This window comes from Ipomoea triloba, chromosome 14, assembly GCF_003576645.1.
Source record: "Ipomoea triloba cultivar NCNSP0323 chromosome 14, ASM357664v1".
In the NCBI taxonomy this organism is placed as follows: domain Eukaryota; kingdom Viridiplantae; phylum Streptophyta; class Magnoliopsida; order Solanales; family Convolvulaceae; genus Ipomoea; species Ipomoea triloba.
The window spans coordinates 16,594,492-16,614,988 of NC_044929.1; the positions used below are offsets into that span (position 1 = coordinate 16,594,492).

General features: G+C 35.9%; 1 protein-coding gene and 1 long non-coding RNA gene across 2 annotated transcripts in view; both read right to left on the reverse strand.

Moving 5' to 3' along the window:
- LOC116004033 overlaps nucleotides 1-4,341 on the reverse strand; it is a 5,829-nt gene extending 1,488 nt beyond the window's left edge. The window contains exons 1-4 of the mRNA XM_031243974.1: nucleotides 4,099-4,341; nucleotides 3,378-3,816; nucleotides 3,133-3,200; nucleotides 1,790-2,797 (exon numbers count right to left, since the gene is read on the reverse strand). Of these exons, the coding sequence (XP_031099834.1) occupies nucleotides 1,790-2,797; nucleotides 3,133-3,200; nucleotides 3,378-3,816; nucleotides 4,099-4,341 (1,758 nt within the window). The remainder of the gene's footprint in view (nucleotides 1-1,789; nucleotides 2,798-3,132; nucleotides 3,201-3,377; nucleotides 3,817-4,098) is intronic.
- Nucleotides 4,342-11,739: 7,398 nt separating this feature from the next.
- On the reverse strand, nucleotides 11,740-14,215 carry LOC116005137. Its single transcript, XR_004094887.1, has 2 exons — nucleotides 13,946-14,215; nucleotides 11,740-12,172 (listed from the first exon to the last, which is right to left on the reverse strand). It is a non-coding gene; the product is annotated as an uncharacterized LOC116005137 (long non-coding RNA).
- Nucleotides 14,216-20,497: the final 6,282 nt, after the last annotated feature.

Below are 20,497 nucleotides of genomic sequence, written 5' to 3' on the forward strand. Positions count from 1 at the left end.
TATATATATATATATGTATACGTACAAAACACTCATACCGTGAATATATGTACATACTTACAAAATATAACATTCATATAACCTATGTATGCATACATTATCTACGAACATGTATACAACAAATTCCGAAGTCCATAGAGTGGTTACATAGGTTTAGTACGAAATCCTCAAGATTGACACATAAATTCCAACATAGAACTCCTAATTTCATAATTCAACTTATCAATTGTCTAATTTCAAGTGACAATAACCGATTTAAGGGATTCCTTACCTCACAAGTGTGTAATATCACCGTAAAAGTAGTCTTGAACATTTATCCCCAATTTTCACCGAAAAACCCTAGGTAGAATATATACACCACCATAACAACATATTTAAGAAATCTTTACCTACAATCAAGTTCTAGGGAAGAAATCAAGACTTTTTAACTGAATAAAATTAGAAGTTTACCGAAGGATGATCAACTTTGTGTAGAAGCTTGGCTATGGAAGTTGTTGCTCAAGGTTGAAGATGAAGTTCTCCTCTCCCTCTTTTCTCTCTTAAAATTTCGGCCAAGGGGTGGAAATGGAAGACAAACCCAATAAAATCTACTCTTTTAATATTTTAATAAGGGTATGTGGCTAATTCAAGTGACACTTGTCAATTTCTTGTGGTAGATCATGGAAAAATATCTTTGGCTTGCCAGTTATGGGTTAAACAGATATAGTTACGGTAGAAAATAATTTAGTTAAGAATGATTTCGAAACCAAAATTATTCCGAACTTGATCCTATCATTAAATCCTAAAATTGGACAATTTTCGGTACATCGCGAAATACAGCGATACCAAGGTTGTAATAAATTTTCACTCTCATAGGTTAATCTAATTTAAACTTAACTAAGTAGGAAGTTCATGGTTAATGGTATAGTGCATACAATCCATTTCCTAGGGCAATCTGAACTGAACACATGTTCCTAAAATTTTTACGGTTCGTGACCGGCACGCATATTCGCAGCTTATTATCAACAATTCTAACTCGCAAAATCGTCTTGAAATATCTACTGAACATAACCCATGTATGTCAATGCCTAAATTATTTTTTTTCGAACACTAGACTTATTGGAATGAGTGAAGGGTTAAAGTCTACCCTCCTTAAGAATGGTTTCGTCCCCGAAACTTCCTTCTTAGCATCTTAAGGTTTCAAGGTGGATCACTACTTACTTCCTTTTACACATAACGGCATTTAGTACGCCTAATCTAGCACACAAATTAATTTAGGTATATAACGAGTAGATCGACTCTACGCACCTGAGTTAAACAGTTCAGGATAACGTTCCATCATAACGTCCTCCAACTCCCACGTAGCTTCCTCTGGGCTGTGGTTCGACCACTGAACCTTGATCATTCTGACTGATTTTCTCATTGTCTCTCGGGTTTTAGAATCCAAGACTCAAATTGGTCTTTCTTCATATGCCAACGAATCATCCATTTCTAATTCCTCAGGTTCCAATACATGGGATGTATTAGGTACATATCGCTTAAGTTGAGAGACGTGAAATACATTATGTACTCTGTCGAGCTCAATCGGTAGGGCCAATCGATAGGCTAAATTTCCTACCCTTTCCAAAATTTCGTAAGGTCCTATATAATGAGGACTCAACTTTCCCTTCTTCCCAAATCTCTTGACTCCTTTAGTAGGTGAGACTTTCAATAATATCTTCTCTCCAACTTGATATTCCGTGAATCGTCGCTTCAAATCGGCATAAGACTTTTGACGATCCTGCGCGACTTTCATCCTCCCTCGAATTACCTTGATTGCCTCAGTAGTCTCTTGTAAGTATTGAGGTCCAAGAATGACAACATCACTTTTGTCGCTCCAACATAGAGGACTTCGACATTTCCGCCCATACAATGCTTCATAAGGAGCCATTCCTATACTCGTATGATATCTATTGTTATATGAAAATTCTGTTAGATCCAACTGCTCATCCCATGAACCCTGAAAGTCAAGTACACAACCTCTGAGCATATCTTCCAATGTTTGTATCGTTCGCTCTGTTTGGCCATCAGTGGCAGGATGAAAAGCTGTGCTTAGTTTGAGTTGAGTGTCTGTTGCCACTTGCAACGTTTCCCAAAATCTTGACAGAAATCGTGAGTCCCTGTCTGAAATGATATCATGTGCTACCCCGTGATATTTAACCACGTGTTTAATGTAGCCTCTCGCCATCTTCTCCATCGACCAAGTTTTGTTCATTGGAATGAACCTTGCTGTTTTAGTCAGTCGATCAACGATAACCCACACTTGAACGTTTCCAGCTTTAGTTCTAGGTAATCCTCCCACAAAATCCATAGAGATTGAGTCCCACTTCCACTGAGGGATCTCTAATGGTTGTAGTAAGCCCTTTGGTTTACTTCTCTCCGCTTTGACCTTTTGACAGTTTAAACACCTGGCAACAACTTCAGCAACGTCTTTCTTCATGCCTGACCACCAGAAGTTTTGTTTCAAGTCCTTGTAAAGTTTGTCCCCACCAGGATGGACTGAATAGGGTGTATAGTAACCTTCTTTCATTACTTGGTCCGTTATCTTCTTATAACTTGCAGGTATCACCTTTCTACCTTGGAATCTTACACTCCCATCCGGGTGTAACTCAAACGGACCATGTTTTCCATCAACCATTTTCTCCTTGATATTATTTAACCAATCGTCATCCCCTTGTGCTTGTCTGATCTCTTCAAATAGAATTGGAGTGGCCGACAGGTAATATAATTTCACCTCTTGTTCCACCTGACCACACCTTTTTATCTCCAGATTGAGTCTCTGAAAGTCCTTGCATAATTGCTCGAGCAATACCCAAAGAGCGTGATTTGATTTCCGGCTCAATGCATCTGCTACCTTGTTCGCTTGCCCTCTTGGTATTGAATTTCCAAATCATAATCCTTAATCAATTCTAGCCATCTTCTTTGCCTCAAATTAAGGTCCCTCTGAGTAAAGATATACTTTAAACTCTTGTGATCCGTAAAAATCTTGCAAGTGACTCCATAGAGGTAGTGTCGCCAGATTTTGAGAGCAAACACCACGGCTGCCTGCTCTAGATCGTGCGTTGGGTAGTTAGCTTCATGTGGTTTTAATTGCCGAGATGCATAGGCTATTACCCTTCCATCTTGCATCAAGACACATCCAAGCCCTTTGTAAGACGCATCTGTGTACAACTCATAGCCATCTGTTCCGACAGGTAAGGTCAACACTGGGGCAGTTGTTAACCTCTTCTTAAGTTCTTGGAATGCCTGCTCGCATTCTTTATTCCAACTATACTTGGTAGTCTTTTTGAGCAGATTTGTCAACGGCTTTGCTATCTTCGAGAAGTCCTGGACAAATCTTAGGTAATAACCCGCCAAACCTAAGAAACTTCGGATTTCGGTGACCGATTTGGGTGCTTCCCATTCAGTTACCGCCCGTATTTTAGTCGGGTCCACTACTATTCCTTCCTTGGTGATTATGTGAACAAGAAATGCTACTTCATCCTTCCAAAATTCGCATTTTGACAATTTTGCGAAAAGTTTCTTTTCTCTCAGCATCTGTAACATTGTTCTAAGATGTTCTTCGTGCTCCTCTGGGGTCTTTGAGTAAACCAGAATTTCGTCTATAAAGACAACGATGAACTTATCCAGATACGGAAGAAAAATCATGTTCATCAGGTCCATAAAAGTTCCTGGTGCATTAGTCACTCTGAACGGCATGACTGTGAATTCGTAGTGCCCATATCTAGTCCGGAACGTCGTTTTGGAAATGTCCTGCTTCGCGACTCGTACTTGGTGATACCCTGAACGTAAATCAATCTTGGAAAATACGCCAGCTCCCCTTAATTGATCAAACAGATCGTCGATCCTGGGTAGTGGGTACTTGTTCTTTACTGTGACTCGATGGAGTTCTCTATAATCGATGCATAGTCTAAGGCTTCCATCTTTCTTTTTCACAAACAATACCGGTGCGCCCCAAGGTGATACACTTGATCTGATGAATCCCTTCTCCAATAGTTCCGCCAATTGTGCCTTCAACTCCTCCATCTCTTTGGGTGCCATTCGATAAGGCGCTTTCGAGATAGGTGAGGTTCCTGGTACGAGATTGATAGTAAATTCCACTTCCCTCTTCGGCGGTATTTCCGTGAGGTCATCTGGAAACACGTCAGGAAATTCACACACAACTGGGATTCGGTTAATCTCAGGTTCTCCTATCTCAGCATCTTGCACCAAACAGAGATATACCTCACATCCCTTGCGAGCATACTTCCTCAATTCCTGCATTGTCATTAACTTTGGTTCGGGTTGCTTTTCAATTCCTTGGTATGATATTCTCTTCCCCATTGGTCCTCGTAGGACAACCTTTCGCTCATTACACACTATCTGAGCTTTATGCCTATCCAACCAATCCATCCCGAGTACCACATCAATGCCCTATCGTATGCCTCCTTAAGAGTAGAGCACAGGAATGGTGCAATCGCCCTTCTCACCTCCTAGTCCAATCCACGAACAAACCTCCTTGCCTTACTCGCCTCGTCGGGCACGATCTCTTGAGCAAACCTCATCAATTCCACGTACTTGTCATGGTAGTCTTGGACGGTTGCTCCTTTTTGCTTCAGTCGTAGGAATTCCTCGCACTTGATTCCTTTGATTCGCTCAGTGTAGAATTGTCCTCTTAGTTCCACATTGAATTCCTCCCAGCCAAAGCCTGGGTCTTGCAGGAGGTCGGGTCCAATTGTTGCCCACCAGTTGTCTGCGGCTTTCGTCAGGTAATAAACTGCGGAGGGTACTCGCTGATCCGCAGGAAAATTTACTGCGTTAAGCAACTTATCAAACGTTCGGATCCACTCTTCCAAGATTACTGGATCTTTTTCTCCCGCATAATACGGCGGTTGTCTACTTGCTACGGCTTTAGCAAAATCAACCCAGTGTTGTCCTTGATTTTGGTTCTAGGCTTGCTGAGCCATCATGAACTCAACCATTTGCTCCATTGCCAGGGCCATGCGATCCATCGCTAAGATGTCGTTGTTATTACCAACAAGTACACCTCGTCTAGGTGGCATGTTCACTAGACGACAGTTTCGAATTAGCGCCCAAAGTATAAAAGTTCTTAAGAAGTTAACTAGCTAAACAGTTAGTATAGCAGCTACTCAAGTTCTATTCAGCAATTTCCAATATTCACTTCGTTATACCCACCAAGCAGGTGTCTCAATTATAGCATAACAATTAGTAATGCATTATACTATCAAACTTACTCACAATAATCATAAGCAATGATTAACACATGTAAGAAATCACAAGTACTGATCAAATCATTCAACAACCAGAATCAAGAGATCCTGTAAGGTAAAAATGAGGTACCCCCTTTTTGATGCTGCCTGGTCTTAGTTCCAGCTCTGTTCCAAAAGCTTGTACTTAAACTAAGCTAAATTAGCGACTTAGGTCAGTCTTAAGAAACTTAGGCTGACTCGAAACTTGGCTCACTCGAAACTAGGCTGACTCGAAACTAGGACTCTTAAAGTCAACTTCTTAACGTCCTAGAACTTTAACCTAGGGCTCTGATACCAACTTGTAACACCCCGGCTCGGCTTACCGTACATCCGGAGTAATTACCGCCACACCTAGAGTGAATTCTATCATCCCTTGACAAACTCAACTCTAGGTGCACAGGCTAAAAGGGAACTCTGCTTTACAACAACTACCCCAATATTTATATATATATATATATATATATATATATATATATATATATCTCAACTGACTAGGGTTAGCTAAGCTGCACATACATAGCTACATATATATACATAGATCTGTCCATTGGGCCAAAAATACAAGTTTCGAGTTATTCACGATCCTACTGATCAGGTTTAGAAACCACTATGGTTACAAAAAGGAACATTTACACAAAAGAGCTACCCATGGCGTTTCTTAAGGGTACATCACCTATTCTATCTGACGGTACACTGGACCGGTGTACGTGCCCCACACCACATGCCATTCACCCTCTAACCAGGTAAGGTGGTCCAAAAAGCGACACGTGACATTCTCCATGGACCACTCGGCCCATGTCTCCGGAGGACTTGGGTCCCAGAGGTAGGGGTAGTGAACGATAAACTCTAGGGATTACTTCCCTTTAACACTTCAATAGGATAAAAGTCGAATCGAGCTTGGACTTAGTCAGAATAATTAGCTAGACCATCAGGGACGGGAGAACTATCTGAAACGAGAGTTAACTGGAACAGGAGCAGCATAACCAGGTGCATAAGGGTCGGCACCCTCCATGAACTGTACATACATGTCATAATCCACCCCTCGACACACATACTCTGGCGAACCCTTGGAGTTCACCGGGCTACATGAACCCACACTAGATGACATCTGTTATTTTACACAACGAAGTGTAGTTAGCACGACGGCTAAGTAAGGAAATCCATGGGTCACTCCAAACTAAACAAAGGTTTTGCTATATAGACATTGGAGAGCTTTATAACTTTACCCACTGGTTGAGACCCTACCTGTAAACAAGTTATCAATTGTGGCTTGTACAAGTAGTGAATATGAGTTGAAACAACATAAAGAATTCTCATCCCTCTTCGACGAGGTCTCGTAATAATCCTTTACTCACTAAGGAATTCATTACTTGACACGTCATTAATCGTGTAAGATTAGAATTTTAGTCTTTCCAGACTAGTTTATTCAACCTTTCATCACAAGGAATTTCCACCAGATTTCATCTCAAGGAGAGAGTGTTCATCAGCACGCTTTGGTGCTCAAATATTCATTACATCTTTCTTTAGCTTAGTTATAGAGTAACTATATTCTCATATTCAAATTTCACTTAGTTTCTTCTTAGAAAGCGTGAGGCCTTTGGAGTTTCCTCCTTCTTCCTTTTGTTTTGACCACTTGGATCTTGACTCGGGTTCAGTGGTAATCCCCCGGTCTAACACGGATCCCCTGGACTTATAGGATCGTTAGAATGATTCCTAGCTAGCCTAACTAGGTTCATTAAAACAATGCCTACCCGAACTTTATTAGAGTAACTATACTTTAAGTGTGCACACCCCCATAGGATTACCTCGTCCTATGAGTTATACAGTACTCGGCGAATATACTTCGCCCATAAGTAGAATGGATCATACAACCTAACAGCCACTGGGAAATGGCACTTTCAGCCACACTTTATCCCGTAGGCTAATCAAGGTCCTCCTCAGCTTACTAGAAACTAAGGTTTTTAAAGACATTTATTCTTTCTTTCTTCCTTGAATCAATTAGCATATTTAGATATACATTATGCTCAAGTCCAATACTTTAAACCGGTTAACACTTTAACCAATGTCAAGAGTTTCCTTTCTTAAGACACTTTAATAGTACATTAATTACCATCCAACGTGGTAATTATGTGTAACTATCATGAATTTTCCAGTATCACATTTCATACGCACGTAACATATAACATATATATAATATATATATATATATATATATATATATATATATATATATATATATATATATATATATATATATATATATATATATGTATGTATGTATGTATGTATGTATACGTACAAAACACTCATACCGTGAATATATGTACATACTTACAAAATATAACATTCATATAACCTATGTATGCATACATTATCTACGAACATGTATACAACAAATTCCGAAGTCTATAGAGTGGTTACATAGGTTTAGTACGAAATCCTCAAGATTGATAGAGTGGTTACATAGGTTTAGTACGAAATCCTCAAGATTGACACATAAATTCCAACAGTTTAGTACGAAATCCTCAAGATTGACACATAAATTCCAACATAGAAGTACGAAATCCTCAAGATTGACACATAAATTCCAACATAGAACTCCTAATTTCATAATTCAACTTATCAATTGTCTAATTTCAAGTGACAATAACCAACTTAAGGGATTCCTTACCTCACAAGTGTGTAATATCACCGTAAAAGTAGTCTTGAACATTTATCCCCAATTTTCACCGAAAAACCCTAGGTAGAATACACCACCATAACAACATATTTATGAAATCTTTACCTACAATCAAGTTCTAGGGAAGAAATCAAGACTTTTTAACCGAATAAAATTAGAATTTTACCGAAGGATGATCAACTTTGTGTAGAAGCTTGGCTATGGAAGTTGTTGCTCAAGGTTGAAGATGAAGTTCTCCTCTCCCTCTTTTCTCTCTTAAAATTTTGGCCAAGGGATGGAAATGGAAGACAAACCCAATAAAATCTACTCTTTTAATATTTTAATAAGGGTATGTGGCTAATTCAAGTGACACTTGTCAATTTCTTGTGGTAGATCATGGAAAAATATCTTTGGCTTGCCAGTTATGGGTTAAAGAAATATAGTTACGGTAGAAAATAATTTAGTTAAGAATGATTTCGAAACCAAAATTATTACGAACTTGATCCTATCATTAAATCCTAAAATCGGACAATTTTCGGTACATCGCGAAATACAGCGATACCAAGGTTGTAATAAATTTTCACTCTCATGGGTTAATCTAATTTAAACTTAACTAAGTAGGAAGTTCATGGTTAATGGTATAGTGCATACAGTCCACTTCCTAGGGCAATCTGAACTGAACACATGTTTCTAAAATTTTTACGGTTCGTGACCGGCACGCATGTTCGCAGCTTATTATCAACAATTCTAACTCGCAAAATCATCTTGAAATATCTACTGAACATAACCCATGTATGTCAATGCCTAAATTTTTTTTTTCGAACACTAAACTTATTGGAATGAGTGAAGGGTTACAGTATTGATCTTTAAGATTTTGATCGGACCATCGGTAATGACTTCCACATTTCATCGTGTAGTGCGGACAAATGAACCTGCATACGGATTTTTCAATCATCAACACTATCTAATGAAAATAACAGGTTGGGAGCCAAGTCTCTCTTCATTTTGAAGGTTTGAGATCTGTCTAGCAGTCAAGATTTGACTCAAATAGACAACCGCTCTGATACCACTTGTTGGTCCCGATAGGGTCGGGAAAAGTCTGGAAAGGGGGGGGGGGTGAATAGACTTTTCTAACTTTTCAAAAAATATTATAACACTTTAACAGAGAGAATTCAAGTGAGTAAATTAAACTTGAATTATGCAATGGAAATAATAATACGGTAAAGTGCTATAAACAAAGTTACGTAAAAATGAAGAGCTTCACGACATGCAACACGTTAGAAACGTCAGGAATAACTCAAATAATGAGTATATAAAGTTTGGCTCGCATGCGGACCTGGGAACTATCAAACCCAGATCAAATAATATACGCAATGAATAGTTGGGTTCGTAGCATAACAACAAATATAAGCTTGGTGAGGATGAGGTTGAGTAGGAAATAAATCTTGTGCATGCAAAAGGTATGTCACGTGAATCTAGGATATTCTAGTGTAATAAATGTGACATGCTGTAATGCATGTGATGCTCAGATGGATAAATATGCAAGCAGATAAAGTAAATGACACAGGGATTTATAGTGGTTCGGAGGTGATGTAATCCTCCTACTCCACTTTCTCCTTTCTCCATGAGAGATTCCACTATCTTCAATCACCCAGATACAATAGTCAATCAGTGCTCTTCTAGCACTCCTCTACTTCGAATGCCCTTTGCCTACAGCCACACTCAAACCCGAACGTCTTGCACCCAGCTACGCCCTTCAACCAAGTGTTTTGCACCTAGCTACACTTAGTCTCCACGAGTGTTCTGCACAAAGCTGCACTCCTCCGAGTATTTCGCACAAAGCTAATCAACCAAGTGTTTTGCACCCAGCTACACTTAGTTTCCTGAGTGTTTTGCACAAAGCTACACTCCTACGATTTTCTTTCAAGAAATAAGAGTATTTCTTTCTAAGACTTGATTTCTCTCCTTTTTAGCTCAATACTTAGCACTTTCAAATCTAATATCACTTGTTGTGTATTCAGTGCTAATATCTCATTCGTGTCTATTCCTCGTTTCTGCTCTTATCAAAAATTCCTCTTTCATCATCAAGTCTTCTTGGGTTTATATAGCTAAATTAGCTATTTGCCCGTTATGATTCTTTAGAGCATTAAATGCCTTCAGATGGTCTTCGTCAACTTTGATGGCTCTGTCAGATAATTTGAATATTTGCTTCTGATAATCCTCCAACGTTCTTCTGCAATCACTGATATAATTTTCCTTGTAACTTGTAGCCATCCATCATTGACTTTGGTAGTGTAAACACTTGACTTTATTCATAATCCATAAGTCAGGTTGCTCTGAGATATATCTGTTTGGTGACTCTTGTTTGAGCATAATTAATGCCTCCGAAAAGTACACTGACTTTTCTCATAATGATCTTCAGCTCCATGTAGCAAGATTATTGGAATTCACCTTTTGGAGTCATCCTCATGCCATAGGAAAAATAATATTTTCCCTTTTTAGAAATGTTGTTGGCAGTGTTGGACTCCTTTGGAATAAATAAAAATAGACCATCCTATTTTTCTCCTTGATCACGCCATATTCAGCCTCAAAAATGATTTTTATTCTTCCCCCTATTGCTTTGGATCTTCACGTGAGTCATCCTCTTGCATGTCATAATAGGTTGATTTTTATAACAAATGAGATGTAGGTCATCCTCATCCTCATTTTTAGCTCCAAAAATAAAGTCACATTTTTTTCCTTCAAGAATGCACATGGTTAGCCTCATGAGCAAGTCATCCTCATGTTGACTTGTTACCAAGTCATCCTCATGTTGACTTGTTACCAAGTCATCCTCATCCTCATTTTAATTCCAAGAGGCTAAGTCATCCTCTTAATATTGCTAGTCATCCTCATCACCAAATAATTAAAGCAAGTCACGGTCAACTTGTCCTTAGTTAGCCACGCCATTTTGCTCCAAGAGGTCATCCTCATCTCCAAAAATATTTCCCTTGCATGAGTTAGCCTCTAAAATATTTTGTGAGAGAACCCATTTGAGGTTGACTTCAATTTTGACTTTTAATTGCAACATCCTCATCTTGAATTAATTAATTCTTCCAAAGAATTAATTCCTGCAATTCGAACCGTTGTCACGTTCCGGGATGTCTTCGAGTCTTGATCAATCTTCCAAATTCTTCTCAATTTGTATAGTGGAAGCGAACGACTTACAAGTATAAATTAAAAATTTATACTATAGTAATTTCCACTTAATCGACTAGGCTTGTATTCGATGTAATCCTATACTAGACTCAAAATAAAATTGGGGGGTCTAAAATTACATTTTTGGTTCATCAAAACAATTACAATTTATTCCTAACATGAACATAGAGTTCAAAACTACATATATAAATTGTGAACATAGAGTTCTAAAATTGTTAACATAGAGTTATAAAATTACGAACATAGACTTGGATCCACCTTGCAAGGTGGACTAGGGTCCATAGCATAATTTGCTGCGATTTTTTCAACCATGTTACAAAGAATAGAATAAATGACTCATAAAGAATAATAATGTCCATCATCCTATATATAAAAAAGCTAGATGTTTTTGGCCAAAATTTTTGGCTCCAAATCCCGCCCAAAATCGGCGACGTCGTTTAGTAACAAGACTATTGGCTTCTACGATGCGTTTGTTATTTATTGGTAGACTCCTGATTTTAAATTGAGACTTTTTGATTTTATAATTTATTGATATAAAACATTGGGTCCATTACATTTCCGATGGCATGCATTAATGAAGATACATTCATTCAACTTTTATAAGGGACTGCTTAGTTATCCGAACGTCTGCATTTATAGTTTCAATTCATTTAGATTCATTAATAGGACTCTAAATCCTTGCCTATAAAAGGACTCTAATTTTAGATCAAGTATGCCACTAGAATTATATATCAATACAAACACGTTGACTGCAAAGTAGAGTTTCAAAATGACTCCAATGTACATCTTGGCCAGTCAGATATCACCAATGAGAACGACGTGCACATTGAAGTTCAGATGCATTCGCACTTATGAAGGTTGGGAACTATATGGGTCTTTACTGCCTTGTGAATGCGTTATCAACCTTCAAGAACAGGAGTGCCATGAAGGTAAGGGTCATTCGTACAGGATTTGTAATGGAAAAAAAAAGGGTTCGTCTAAAATAACGGGCAAAGAAGTTATCTTCCATGAAGACGGCGAAGAGGTACGTGTTCTTTGCTCCAGTAATCTGCAAGAACAATTAATATTTTCAGTTTGGCAAAATATCTGCAATGATACTTTAAAACTAAAGTATGGAGTTCGTAAGTATGTAAGTGTAAATATCTACATTTATCTGGAATTTGTAAATATAGAAATTTGTTTTTATTAACAGGGAACTGTTATACAAACGATATGTTTAAGGTCTATACTAATAAACTGTTTTATTTTTATGACAGTTTGGAAATTTCTGGGTGGCTGCTAGGATATCTGGTATTGAGAGTTTGAATCATTAGTAGTATATTTTCTGCAGGACTAGGGGTTGCATAAAAAAGCTGACTGTCTCAGAACGAATGAATAACTGCAGGACTAGGGGTTTATTGTCAAACTTAGGAGTTGGTCTGATGGGATTCTAAGGTAAAGCTTAGAACTAGGGTTGTTGACATTAAGGGTGATGTTTTGTTTTTGCATAGAGATTGGAGCAGTTGAGTTATATGATAAGCATAATCAGGTGACTTTTCTGTTACATTGTGTTTGGTTCATTAATGTGTTTAACCTTTAAACAACATATAACTGATTTACTTGAATTGGTAGTGAAACTCAGATAACTCAGCCTCCAAAGGAGATAAAAGACTTTGTTGGAATGAGTATGATAATCAGGCTCCATGCAAGGAAAGAGGAGTTTGTGAACCTTCATAAGGCATTTCCAGTGCTAAAGATTAACATTGACCAATAGTTTGTGGCTCAATGTTGCCCTTGCAACTAAGTGATCGTGATGCTGATTTTCTTGAGGTAAATATAGGAATAAGAATTCTTATGGGATGAATTTTATTGTCTAAAAAACTATTAAAAGACTATAGCTATTACTAAATTATAGGGTTTTATAAGTGATGAATCTGGCAGCCCACTCTGGTAGTGACCAAACTGGGAGATGTGTGGTGCTAATGAATTCTTTTCAACCCATGGTTCCAAGTATGTAAAGGAGACTTCTACGATAATTGGGAAACTAGATTAGTGTGTGTACAAAAGTGTATCTTGACGGTACATTGTTCTGACAAAAAGGTGGCAATGCTGAATTTGTTGTTGGGTTTTTTTAGCTACTGTGACAAATAAACATTTGCTGGACATTTCAAAGGATAATGTTATCAGTGCGTGTGAAAAGTGACTAAATCAAAGTTACGACTTAATATACAACTCGCATATATCTGGAGTCTATTGTTGGGTTGATTTTGTTTGAGTTTATTTTGCATCAGTGGATCTTCTATGGATGAAACCTTACAGGACTAATCATTTTAAATGACAGCAATGATATATAATAAGAACTTGGAATTAGGAGTTTGTGTTGTTAAAATATGTAACGCAATGTACTCCTTTGAATTTCAAAACATCTTCACTTCCAGGCAAGTTCAAAAGAGAAAAAGGCAGATGAAATTATTGTGAAGAGGCTTAAGGGCTCACTTACCATTTGCTGTAAGAGGAATCACACAGAGCTATAATTTGATTTCATATTTACCCTTCTACTAATACATTGTATTGAATAATGGTAACCAACTCTTATTGAAATACCTCTCATTGAGTTCGATTTAATAATTACCGATTTGCAATTCCACTCCCAAACACACTCTGCGTTAACAGAGATCTATACACAACATTTACAGTTCATCCCCATTCCCCACAAAATTTAGCCCTAATTCGAGCGCGGATCCTAAGCCACAAGATGAACCACATTTGCAATCCTAAATATCGATTTTAATATACCGAAACGATGAGAGAAAAGAAGAGAAAAGAAAATTGCACTACTTACCTCGCTAGGAAGAAGGCTGCCCGGATGTCCTCCGCTTCGACCGGCAAGAATTTTACCCTCCAGTCTTAACACCGCTAGAAAAAAGGAGTCACTGGCGCGGATGGTGGCCCCGACCCACTTCTCTTCCACCGGTGTCTATAAGTACCTTCAACCGATATTTCTCGAGGCATAGTGTTGGAGATGCAGAGGAGGACAAGCGGAGACGCCGAGGTTGCAAGGCAGAGAGAGGGGTTGAGTGGAGTGGGAGGCTGAGAGATTTTGATGGGTGAGGGCGGCTCAGCTAATGGGTAGTGTTATTGTGTCTTGGTGTGTGTATAAAACTTTGTTTTAAAAAAATAAGATAAATATTTGTATTTTACATTTAATTTAGATTAATAATTGTTTATTAATAGTGTGTTTAAATTATATGTTACAAGCTTTAAAAGTTTAAATTTAATTATTTGTATTATGTTAAAATATTTCTATTTTATTTGAATTAATTATTTATTGTTTATGGAGGTGTGCAAATTTTGGTGAAAATTTGGTTAATTGACCAAATCAAAGAATTTCAATTAACCGTTCTTAAGTGTAATACTTTGCTCGATTATTGGTTATCTGATTTGTCAAATTTTGGTTGACAATTAATTTGTTACGGAGTTATGGGTTAAACAAATTGACCAAGCAATTAATCAAAATTTTGAATATAGCTTATCATATATAAGCTAGATGTTTTTGACTCTAATTCTCACCCAATGAAAATACAATCGTTTTGGTCCTTCTTTTTGGAATTCAAATTCATTAAATACGTTTAAATTTAAATGTGTTGAAATATTCATATATATATATATATATATATATATATATACATAATATATTCGTACTCAAAACAAAATCCTATATTCATTTAATATAATTTTCATAATATCTACTATACTAATAAGAGCCAAAGTGTTTTCAAAAAAATAAGAGCCAAAGAGAGTTAGGCCTAAAATTGGTAGAAAAAATGACGGTCAAATTATTTAATCAAATGATGGTTCAGATAAATTATTTAATTAAATAGATGGTTAAGATAATTTAGATTAACATTATTAATAGATATTACCTAATTTAACCTTACTTTTATGATTATCCGTTAAGTTTTTCGTTAAATATTCTCTTCTCAGTTAATATTCCGTTAACTTTTAACTTACCCCTTAATTTCTATAAGAAAGATCTTAGGTTCGAACCTCATCTCAATCAAATTTGACATAATTAAGTTTCTCACTCTATTTACTCTTATTAAATTAAATAAATTAGTAGCTACAACAAAAAATGATACATATGTATTTCTTTAATTTAGAATTATGTGTCTACAATACTTTTATTTGAAAAAATTATTCATTATCAAAAAATTAAATGAAATAAGAGAAATATTTTCATTAGTTATATTTTCTTTATTTTCTCTCCTGCAAAGATTCTTTACATTCAAATTTATCAATTGATATTCATTACATTGTCCATTATCTTATTTTTACAATATCTTGTAATTAAATATCAAAGTTATAGTACAAAATAATGTTATATATTTATTTACCAAGTATTTTATTAATACTATGAAAAAAAAATTAAATTAATTTGAAGCTAATTATATTAACTACTTGGAGATTAGTTGACAAAGAGAGTACTCAAATAACCCAATAAATTGAAGCGGAATCGCTCTATTTTACTCTTATTGAATTAAATAAATTAGTAGTTACACCAAAACAATGATACATATGTATTTCTTTAATACCATGAAAAAATAAAAAAAGAATAGTTTGAAACCAATCATATTAACTACTTGGGGGATTTGTTGACAATGAAAGTACTCAAATAACCCATTACCCAGCAAATTGAAGCGAGAAACTACCTTTTAATATCTTTGGAATATATAATATTTTAGATTTTCAAATTTTTATTAATTTATTTAATCTTTTTTCTTAAACTAGGGATTTCTTTATCCACAATAACTCATTCAACAATAATGGTTGAACCAAATGAACCCCAAGCAGAACACCTAAAGGAAAGTTCATAGCTCCTATATCATAATCTCATTGCATGACGTTATCATCTATGCTACCAACAATAACCGAATTACAAATAACACACTACCAACAAAAAGGAAGAGAACAAATAGTAAAGATGAAGACAATGTTACTCAAAAGAGAATTAAGAACACTTAGAAAATTCAAATGAAAAGTAGTGTAGTATTTATTTAGACTATCACTTTTAGACCAAATATTTAGACTATCGATTTTACAAGGTTGCAAACATTTATTTTAGTAATAATTATAATGAATTTTCTATATTATCTTGGATTCATATACTTTGAGTTAGATATTTAAATAAAAAAATTCGACATTCAATTACCCATGTATAAACTTCTCCTATACAATCTTGCATTGATATACTTTCAAATATTTATTTAAATATAAACATTGAGCATTAAACCATACGCGCAATGCGCGTATAAAACTAGTATTGTTATAATAGTATAACATATATTTTTCCAACATATTTCCCGTGCATCGCACAGGGACAACTACTAGTTAATAATATAAGAGTTAATACCCATTTTAGTCCCTCGACTATAGCGTAATACTTGATTTTGTTCCATAGAATTAAAAGTACCCAATTTAGTCCTCTAACCTGTAAAATTATGCTCAATTTGGTCCTCCGTTACAATTTCCATCCACCAGCCGTTATATAGAGGGGCAAAATCGTCATTTTCAATAGTCGAGGGACCAAAATTGGTACTTAATAGTCGAGGGACCAAAATGGGTACTTATTATTATTATTATTATTATTATTATTATTATTATTATTATTATTATTATTATTATATTTAATATTGGGACAATATCTCTTAGTTTAGTTTTGTATATCAACATTAGGGGTGTGTAATCTATTAACCGAACCATTTTAACCGAAGTTTTTAAAACTTTAACCGTTAATCGAGCCGACNGAATTTTTTAAAGCAACAATTCTAAATCCTAAAAATAATACCTATTATAATAAATCTAATTAAAATAATACATATAATAAATCCATAACAGAATATAGAAAAACAATATCATAAAAGTTCAGTTAAAAATAGTTAACCAACAAATTTGAACCCAATTAACCGTTAATCGAAATTTTAAAAAATCTTTAACCATTAACCGAACCGAAAAAGTTTAGTTAAAAATAGTTAACCGACAATTTCGAACCCAATTAACCGTTAATTGAAATTTTAAAAAACCTTTAACCATTAACCAAACCATTGAATCAAAATTTTAAAAAGTTTAGTTAAAATTTTAAAAAACCTTTTACCATTAACCGAACCGAACGGTTAATCATTGTTTAACTGAACTTTTTCGGTTGGGTTAATGACTAAATGTTTTTTTTTTTTAAATTTCGGTTAACGGTTAATTGTGTTTGAATTTGGGTTCGGTTAATGGTTTAAGATTTTCTAAAAATTCAATTAATGATTAATTGGATTTGAAAGTGTCGGTTAACCGTTTTTAACAGAACTTTTTCAGTTCGGTTAATTGCGTTCAAAATTGTCGGTCAACCGAACGATTAACCGAAATTTTAAACATATATATATAACTAAATAAATATATAATCTAATATGTAAAATCTCTATAAATTTGTAATGTATTTATGATATTATTTTTGTATATTTTCTTATGGATTTATTACTATATGTATTATTTTAATTGAATTTATTATTATAGGTATTATTTTTAGGATTTAGAACTTTAGCTTCAAAAAGTTCGGTTAATAGACCAATTAATCCCAAAAAAATTTTAATTCGGTTCGGTTAACGGTTAAAGTTTTAAAAACTTTGGTTAAAACGGTTCGGTTAATAGATTACACACCCCTAGTGTTGATATATAAAACTAAACTAAGAGACATTGTCCCAATATTAAATATAATAATAATAATAATAAATACTCATTTTGGTCCCTCAACTATTAAGTACCCATTTTGGTCCCTCGACTATTGAAAATGACGGTTTTGCCCCATTTTTAACGGTTGATGGATGGAAATTGTAACGGATGACCAAATTGAGTATATTTCACAAGTTAGAGGACTAAATTGGGTACTTTTAATTCTGTGGAACAAAATCAAGTATTAGCTATAGTCAAGGGACCAAAATGGGTATTAACTCATAATATAATTTGTAACAAACTGATCCATATGAGATATAGGAAAACGTCGGAGGGATCAAATTGGTAGAAAAATTTAAACGGCGATTCTATATCTAAATTTCCATAATTTTGTGGGCCAAAATGAAATTGTCGCAAAATCCGCGGGCCCGCACCATTCGGATAAACATTTTCAGACGTAATCCACTTATATTTTAAGAAATAAACAATTCAATTTGTTCCTCTTATTCAACAAAGTTACATCAGATTTAAAAAAAAAAACAAAAAAAAACTTACATTTCATACAAATTTTAAAAATAATACAGTACTTATGTGTATAGATTGTTTTAGCATTTCCGTTTTCTACATAGCTTAGATTACAAGTTTTTCAAATTTTTTTAGTCAATTGATATTGATATTGTAGTTTGATCTAATGTGTCTCTCTCTCCCTCTCTCTCTCTCTCTATATATATATGTATATATATATATATATATATATATATATGTATATATATATGTATGTATGACAGGATAATTCGGCATCAACACCTGACCCGAATCATCAGCATTAGCACTGACCCGAAGGCAACAAACGATCACCTGTTACACAAGGACGACACATTGATGTGATGATAATTACTCCAACGACTCTCTATTAACGGCCCAGCACTCAATGAATGCTCACCATTACCATCATTTAATGCAGCTCACCATTACTAGCACTCCGTTACACTCACTAGAGGAAGAGTCGTTGCAGCCATAGTATAAGTAGCAAACTTGTGGTAGAGGACGGTGACTTTTTTGTTTTATAATACTCAACACTACTATACTCTACTCAAGATGATTCACCCTCACAAAATACCATTGTACAAAAACACTATTGTCCTCAAACACTCTGGTAGTAGTATTGTTATTACTTACCCATTGTATTGTACTAATACTGAAATCACTCATTATACAGAAATATCATACTTCACTTATACACAAATTATATTTCGGTAACATATTTACCGTCAAATCAAATATATATATATATATATATATATATATATATATATATATATATATTTAGGTTCAGGTGTGAATTTGGATTTTCATGTGAACCATGTGCATTCATGGTAGCCGTGCACTCTGTTCGACTAGTGGTCCTGATTGCGGGGGTATAGGGGTGCAGGTGTGGGCGTCCGCAGGGTATGATTCACGTTTGTGGCAGTGTAGTGTGATGTTGTGGGGCCCCCTCTTTTTTTTTATATATATATATTTTTTTGCGCTTGATGTTATGGGACCCTTTTTTTTTGCCCTTTTTGCGCGTGATAATTGGCTCCCATTTGTGGCGGTGATCCGGATTGCACGCTGCTATCAGTGTCTCTCTCCTGAGGTTCCTCCGACTGCTGACGAGTCATGGCTAGGGCGAATGGTGGTCGACATTCGAAGAGGTGGGTGTCCGGCAGGGCGATTCCGTCGGCGGCCTCGGGGTCGACCGGTGCGGCTGGCTACTCCGCGCATGCGTGGTCATTCAAGCGGCGGACTTTCCGCCGCACTCCTATTTCGGTGGTCTGCGAAGGGTACGGCCAGCAACCGGCCGGAGTGGGGTCTAGGGTATCAGCCAGGCGGCGGGCGGCGCGTAGGGGGGCAAATCGTGGTAAGTGCCATTCCTCTACTTTATATTTCTAGGTGTGATTCTGCTGGGGTTTTGCGGGGATTTTGGTATGAGGTTGAGGGGGGGTGTCGGTTCTGCTGGTGTCCTCTGTATCTGGAAGTTGGGGTAGTATCACCAGTTCAAAATTGCAATTTAGTTATTCAATGTTTGTATAACTAGAACTAATACTATGGGGTTAGTAGCTGTGAACTAATATTATGGGGGTAGTAGCGGATGAACCACTATTTGCACTTGTTATATATGTTAAAAGGGGGTCTGCTATTGGGGTTAGTAGCTGTGAACTCAGGGATATAATGTGTCGCTAGTTGTCATATCTGTTAAAAGGGGGGCTGCCATGCTCGGGTGTTTATGCTATTTATGGACTGTTTACTGTTATGTTTTTTTTTTTGGATTTTTTTCTGTTGTTGTTCTTAAGATTGATATCTTCTCATTTTGATATTTTAGGCTTAAAATAAGAGTATAACTAGGAGTTATTCTGCGTAAGACTGTAAGGAGGGATTATACAGTATGATTTAGTGTTATATATGTTAAAAGGGGGAGCTTGCATTTGAGTAAATTGATGGGGAATCAATAATAATCAATTCAGATATTAGTTAACATATAATTAGCTCTAATTTAGTGCACTACAGGTGTTATTTTCTAGGGTGGGTAACTGCATTAGTAGGAAGGGTGGGGTATGCTCAATATTAGCAATGAACTACAGTACTGCCCATTGCAGTGCATCATACTGTCAATATGTGGTTGTAATGTAATGAGCAGGGA